The 7,548-nt window shown below is 37.2% G+C and overlaps 1 protein-coding gene across 1 annotated transcript; it reads right to left on the reverse strand.

Moving 5' to 3' along the window:
• Positions 1–1,389: 1,389 nt before the first annotated feature.
• On the reverse strand, positions 1,390–7,211 carry PRMT3 (protein arginine methyltransferase 3). The gene is made up of 7 exons (XM_010273458.3): positions 6,795–7,211; positions 5,533–6,099; positions 5,322–5,419; positions 3,743–3,821; positions 3,380–3,640; positions 3,111–3,278; positions 1,390–2,050 (listed from the first exon to the last, which is right to left on the reverse strand). The coding sequence occupies exons 1-7, from the start codon at positions 7,071–7,073 to the stop codon at positions 1,595–1,597; spliced, it is 1,908 nt and encodes a 635-aa protein (XP_010271760.1). The 5' UTR covers positions 7,074–7,211; the 3' UTR covers positions 1,390–1,594.
• Positions 7,212–7,548: the final 337 nt, after the last annotated feature.

Here is a 7,548-nt window from a genome sequence, read left to right on the forward strand (position 1 = left end):
AATTTGCATATTTAAGAAACTTAAACCTCCCCCATATTTTTTTATGAAGATTCTTGCCCAAAATCTATTGTTTTGGATCATAATTCATAAGTCTCCATGCTAGTTTAATTAAAAATGCCTAATTTTGTGTTTGTTCTCTTGAATGTTTAATCTCCCTTGATATCCATTCTAATCTTGTTCGACCTTTCCTCGAATTTGTGTAATTTTCCCCCAAGAAATTTCTCTCTTATCTATCAAAATCTATGATACCAGAGATGATTTGCCCAACCAAAATCCCCCATGAATCTTGGGGAAAACCAACCTGATTGGTTACTACTTTTGATGCCGATTAATTGGTTATAAGTTTTTCTGGTATCCTGTCTATCCATTAGTTGAACCCATTGTAACCTGCAACTCATTTTCCTTGGGGTTCCGTGTTTGGAAAGGTATAATGAAACGAAATTTAATTGGCTTGTGGGTATTAAGCCTGGCAATGGTGAAAAATGAGAATACTTTTTTCAAACTGATAGCTGGCTTGGTGAAAACTGAACAGTCTTTATGTGAAGCCTTTACTGTTATATTTCGGATTAAAGCTGATAAGGAGGGGGTCAAAAACTGTGTTCAGTGGGTGAGCCCCTGCAACTGCAAGTAATGTTTAAGAAAATGACTCGGAATTGAAACCATTCTGGCCACCGGTCGGGTTGATAATTCAACCATCTGGTTCGAACGTAGTGCCCATTCTGACAAAAACCGTTAAACAAGTCAATGGTTTGACCATCTGAGTCAATAGGTCATTGACGGATTCAACAGTATTTAGCCAAAGACCAAATTTGGGACGAAACCAATTGCTTAGACGATTCCCAGACCAAACAATCTGACCATCTAGATCAACAATGGTTTGAAAACCATGACAGCAGGTACGTAGTAATTTACTTGGGCAAAACCTCAGTGATTGGGAGATTGGGTAGAAGGAACATGGCTATGTTGTTATTGACTTCATGGAGATTGGGGGTTTTTCGACAATGGCAAAATCTTGTGGAATCCCATGCATTTTGTAGTGAGTTGGATTGCCTTGAAGGAAAGAAACCATAGTACTTTTTAATCAAAGGCATCTCTACTCCTAATCAAATTTTTGGAAAATATAGAATAGACCCTTAAGAGGTAAGTATGTGGATGTGTTTAAAATCTTTTGAAGGTATTAGCGAAGGTATGTTTATAAATCAATGGAATAGCATTATTACATGTCAAGGCTATTCGATCAGAGAATACTTACTCCAATTTTCCCAAATTTGGAACAATTACTTAAATGGTTGAAGTTTATCTGATCATTCTATTTGTTTGTATATGTAACCCATCCAATGGTGTGTCCAGATCTTTCGAAAATCCAAATGGCAATTCATGACCCCACCGTAAAAAAAGGAAAAAGCAGAAATGGAATCAAACCTAAATAAGAGTAACTTGTTTAGATACACAACAAAACATGAACATGGATAGGGAAATGACACAACTCATTTGAGCCGTGCTTTAATCCCAATTACTCCAAAACAAATAACCAGGGCAAACATTGAAAACTGCCAGCTGGAACAACTCACTGGTAGAACCAAGGAAAATCCTTTTATAATCTAAAGATCTGAACAGGCCAACTCCGTTTTCTACCATCACAACAGATCCCCACGGTCTCCAATGATATGTCAATGCAACGATGTTGTTCAGCTCGGACAATACTTATACGTGATTGGATTTTCATGGCAGGGCAGGTTTCAGTGCCAATTTCTGCCATACCATTGCATTCTGGTTTTCCTGATGCCATTGCAATTGGTTCTCGGAATGTGAAGATGGTTTGGTACCAGTGCGTTTCGGGAGAATACGGTGATGTGGATAGAACAGTAGGCACCTCTTTGCAGAACCTGCTTGTGAAACCAGTTTCAAACCACAAGACAACTCCATAACACCAGGTTATCTTGGGTTGCAAATCTGTGTGGTTGTCGCCAGGGTGGCCTGACTTTGGTTCTAATTCGACGCTAGCAGTGAAGTCCATCTCCTGAGGCTTCATGTTTACCAGATCAAAGGACTGAAACAAGAAATGGACAGACATTATTTTCAAATCAAAAAATTGTTTCTGGAAGTGACATGAAGAGATAGGAGGTATCCATATTAAAATTTGGAAAGAGAGAATCACCACTAATCATAGCCTTTTGCATAAGTACTCAATAATCAATCCAGCCATTGACAATTTAACTAGTACCTTCTAAACCTGTATATTTGGGGAAGGGCAGGTCAATGGGGTAATTGGACAGTAAATTAGTTGTAACAAGCGCATTGTCTTCATAGCCTTCCTGGAGAGAGGGGGGTTGTTACTTGTTACTTTACGCCAACTGATGAAAGTTGTAGAGATATTCAACCCACTCCTAAGTGAAATGTCAAGCTTAGTGTTGAATTTGTTTTCTTTTTTTTTTTTTTGATGAATTAGTGTTGAATTTGTTTCCAAGAGACTCGAGGCTCATCATGGTTAGTAGGATCTGTTTTGCCTCGGGACTTAGGTACTTGGGTTCAACAGAACTACAAATAATAGTCAGTATTAACGAACCCAAGAAAACAAAGGGGCAAAATGTAGGTTGGTCATACGGGAAAACATAAGTTTGTTGAGATCCATTTAGAAAGAGACTACATAAAATCTTTAAATCTAGATAAGCTAACAATCAATCCAAGAGGGGAGCATGGATATCAGAAAATAACCTTCAGATGTTGATGATCATCAGAAAATTTGTCATTCAAAACTTATTTCAGATATTGGGATTTGCTACATGATGATGATGGTGACAATTACAATGGCAAAGATCAAGCTATAAAGGAAAAGAGATGGAAGAAAATGATGATGATGCCAGATCGGCTTCAGGTTTGTCCAACATGTATCACACAGGGTGAGTAGATAAAACACAAGGAGCATTAAACTAATATTTTGGACTTGTTATTGAAATAGTCTTATTTATTTTTCACTTGCTTTTTGTTTTTAAGTCTATCCGATAGGAGAATTTGTTAACCAAAATCCTTGACAGATAACCATATAAGAACTAGTGAAAATGCCAGTGAATAAATACCATATATCCCATAAATTAGAGAATGACACTAACCTGGAGAACCACAGCATTAGTCACTATATCATGGCTGTCCACTACATCAACAACAGGAAGCTGGGCAGCATCCTGTGCAACTTCCTTGCCAATGCAAGACATATTGAAACCATATACATTTTCCCAAAATGGAATACTGGTTCCACCTCTTCCAAACCCTGCTACAAACTGGAAAAATAAAATGAAGAGGCAAAACAATAAATATGTCAATTAGGCAAGATAAAACCCCAAGTACGATTTGAACAAAAAAGCAGTACTAGATAACACACAATAGTTGCAGTGTCTGGAAGAATGGCACCACCAGGCTTCAACCATCGATCCCTTGCATAAAGCACTGAGCTGACCATTGATTCATAGAGTAGGCAATATCCCATCCATTCACTTAACAGAACATCGACACTGTTGGGTGGAATATTCAGGGATTCATCAAGTTCTTCAATCATACCTTGCACCACATTGATTACCCCAGTGCACTGGTTATTACCTCCAGTAAAGCTACCATTCCATAACAAACCATTATCTTTTGCAACCTGCAATCACCCAAACTATTAGGTGGAACTCAGAAACTGAAACAATATTGAGTAGTATTGTGGTAAAAGCTTGAAAAAGCATGGAAGACCTGAAATATTCACCTGAGTGGCCACGGAAGCCATCTTATGACTGGCTTCTACAGAGATAACCCTTGATGCCCCTGCTTGGGCTGCAAAAAGACTACAAAACAGAAAGTAACAACTGGGTATAAGAACAAGATAAGCAGTATTCAAAGGTAAAACAATAGACACTTAGGAATATAATCCCATTCAACTTTTCTAACCAACTGGAAATAAAAAGTTGCTATACGGCCAAATTTATAGAGGGCAAAAGTCCCATCTCCAGCCTCTTTATGCATAAGTAGACTGTAACTTTCATTTTGTGTCTAGCAGGTCCCTACCGTTAGATGACTGTCAACAGCCAAGTGAAATGACCACATTGCATTTCATATACCGAGTAAGAGAGAACAATGTGTCTTACTCGGAAAAGGGTTGAGTGAACAGTACATCTCTCCAACACCTTGTCTAGGGGTGTCTTTTTTTTTAATCAATAAAAAAAATTAAATTGTCTAGGGGTGCCCTTACCATATCAGGGTAACAAAAAAAAGAAAGAGAACTCTCTACTGTGGCAGGTTTTTTAATTATTTAGATTAAAAAAAATAAAGCACTATAATCAAATTAGCCTCCTAAAACCAAGACATCAAAAAGGTTACAGAGGTATTTGTGCTTCAGCAAGTCAGTTGTATTGCTTCCTTTTCACAATATGTACAAAGGCAAAAAGAGAAAACATAATGCTGCTGAAGGTGTCTGCATTTCTTATCAACAAAATTTCTGTGATATATTCTTAGAATTTTGGACCTCGTAAATTACATGGATTCTAGTTACAGCTATTAGACAGCAGGTAGGGGCCATTTGGGAAGAGACTAGAGCTTTGACTGAGCTACCTTCACTGAGCTGTTTTGAAGAAGCCACCAAAAGAAGCTTCAGTGGAAGGCTATATTTTTGGCCATAAGATAGTCATTTTGGGCTTTCTAGGGTTTTTCTCCAACCATTGCTTATAGGTTCTCCAGGTTGGCCCCACCTCACAAAGCCAGAAGCCACTATATAAGAGCCCTCCCAAATGGGCACCTGGACCCTTGCAGAGAGATGTATTCCCTTCTTGTCAAAAAAAACATCAGTTACATACTCTCAGTGTTTTAGACCTTGTATATTAATTGAATATGTATTTAGTTTCAATAAAATAACCAATAATGTATCTTATGAGATTAATATAACATTTTGATGTTCTCTAAGAGATTAGATAATTATGCTTTCCAACGCATGTATATTTTCTACTTCTTTATTTTGATAAAAAAAACTTTCAATAAAATGAAGATAAAATTTTACAGAATAACAGCAACAAATCAGATTATTGAACATTTCAAGTATCTGATAAGAAATATCAACTGTCAACAATAAGCTCTGTGACGAAGTAGGCAAGTGAGGGAAGACTTTTGTTTAATTCTTGACACCTAGCTCCACTGGTAATGAGCTGCTTCAAACTTCAACCAAAGAAGTTCCACCACTATTCAAGTAGAAATAGGGAAATGACTGAACTATAACATCTAGTACTTTATGCATTCTATATGTGGTTTTTTGTTTCTTTTTTTATTTTCACAACCAGGGAAAAGAGAAATTGCACCTTAATATTCCAGTGCCACAACCCACATCTAAGATAGTTGCACCATTCAAAAGAGAAGGATTGTTCAAGATTGCTCCCATATAAGCATCCATTCTTACCTGCATAACTACATCAAATGAGCACTTACTGTATTATGATTGTGGAACAACCTTTTCTAGCATGGCATACACAGCATTATGACTCCTCTTCTACCAAAGAAATAAACAATTACCTTATCACTGATCATCTCTCTATGGATGCCAAAAGAACTATATGATCCAAAATAATTTTCGTTGGCATTCTTGATTTTCTTTGCAACAGTTTCTGCAAATTGCAGTCTTTTATGTTTATCCTCTTGCCTTTTGTGGGTAAATCCAATATTGTCTTTTGTCTCAATAAGATCAACCATAGCTTTCTCCAACTGATCTCCAACATTAAAAAGGCTACTAGATGCAGAGGATGAAGCCTTCCGTACATTTTCATCATTGGTATCAGGTTTGGAACAAACCAAATCAAAAGTATTCCCATCATCAATGCAGATATTTTCAAAGTCTAGTGTGATCCCCAGTTCTTTCATTAGTTCCTCTCTATCAACAGATGTGGTACAATCATCTTCACCATCTTCATCTTCTGCAAAACTGTGCAACAGTGAATCCTCTTGCATATAAGGTTTAAGATACTTATCATCTTGCCAAAAGTTCTTGCTGTCACCCAAACTGACTGGTTCATGTAAATGATTCAGTAGATCCTTGTTAGACTGGCAGGTAAGCCCACAAGTCCAGCATCTATTTTCTGCCACCTGAAAACAGAAATAGAGGGGGAGGGGGGATAGAAAACATCATTCATCAACCTTTTCTTTGTAATATCATTTATACCGGCTCAAATGCTAATAAAAACGTCCTTTCTCCCAGAAGAAAATAAAAGTGAAGGCAAAAAAAGAAATTATAATTTAATCTTTATAAAAAAATATCTTGCCTTATGGGCTGATACAAACCAAATAGACTTAAAATTGAATAGAGTAAAGATTTTCCAATACTCCGCAGAATTTTTAATCTGTCATCATTCCACGGAGAGGCCACAACCAAGCATCAATTTCCCCAGCACTTCCACTTATCTTTTTTTTTTTTTTTTGAAAAGTTTCTACTTATCAAAAGTTAATCAGGCACCACATCTTTCTTTCATTCATTATCATTGATACCATTGTGAGCACAACTGAACACGAATTAGTAACTACATGCATTTTAGTTTCTATTCACTACTTGATGAAGAAACATAGATTTTAGATTTTGTCAATAATCTACAATCCTGATAGACGGAAAAGGGTTAAGTGTTAAAGTTTCTCTGCATACTCGAATCCCAAATAACATAAGAATTGCACATCCGCTTCTTAACAGGTTAACAAATTCCATCTATATGATGAAAGTAATACTTTCTCTCAATCAAATCGATCGAAGTGCAAAGAAAAAACAGATAGCGATTTGCATAGATATCCACCTGAGACCTGACGTAGTTGATGAGCTTGAAGCAACCGTAGAAATCTAAACCCAAGGATTCCCTGATACTCTGAAAGTCAAAATGGTGAGTGGAACTACAATGCTCGAACAGGGTTTCGGTCGAACTGTATTTCATATTGCAGAACAAACAGATAAAACCTCTGTCCGAATCTTCTTCGTCCGAGTTCCAATCATCCCAGTCTTCGAGCTGATCTTCAACTTCTTCTTCTTCTTCTTCGAGTTCTTCCATTTCCACCTTTTGCATGAGCTTCTCAGCCATAGAATCGAAAATCAAAATCCAGTCTTTAATCTTGGCTAAAACCCTAGAAAACCCCTAAAGCGCTGAACGTCATTTGTAGTTGCAGCAGAACACTATGGGCTCAGAAATCCCCACTTGGGACCTGGCCTACCCGACCTAGCTCCAGCCTGGACGAAGCTTTGGGTTACTAAATTGGCTTAAAATCGGATATGGTCTAATCTGACCTGGTCCTTTATAAGTCCAATTATGGACCAGGTCCAATTCAATGTCCGAAGACTCTGAACCGTCAAATTGGTTTTAATCAAATCTGACCCATTGATGGATCAATCCATTACAGTCTTACAGATGGATCAGGTGGACTAACGAGTATGTCTTATTGGTCTATCCAATTCATCCAAATTGATTTTGATTTAAATGATTCAAAGTACTTTCACACCTTAGCATCAAATGATCCATTATTCAAGTAAACGTTGCATACTTTATCTCAACTTCTCAA

The sequence above is a fragment of the Nelumbo nucifera genome, chromosome 7, assembly GCF_055504915.1.
Source record: "Nelumbo nucifera cultivar China Antique chromosome 7, China Antique-T2T, whole genome shotgun sequence".
NCBI classification, from domain to species: Eukaryota; Viridiplantae; Streptophyta; class Magnoliopsida; order Proteales; family Nelumbonaceae; genus Nelumbo; species Nelumbo nucifera.

Coding starts and splice junctions, on each gene's coding strand:
- PRMT3 (XM_010273458.3), bottom strand. CDS start 7,073: ATGGCTGAGAAGCTCATGCAAAAGGTGGAAATGGAAGAACTCGAAGAA. Junction 3,822..5,321: donor TGTGGCACTGGAATATTAAG/GTGCAATTTCTC, acceptor TCTGTTTTGTAG/TCTTTTTGCAGCCCAAGCAG. Junction 2,051..3,110: donor CTAATGCTGTGGTTCTCCAG/GTTAGTGTCATT, acceptor TTCTTGTTTCAG/TCCTTTGATCTGGTAAACAT.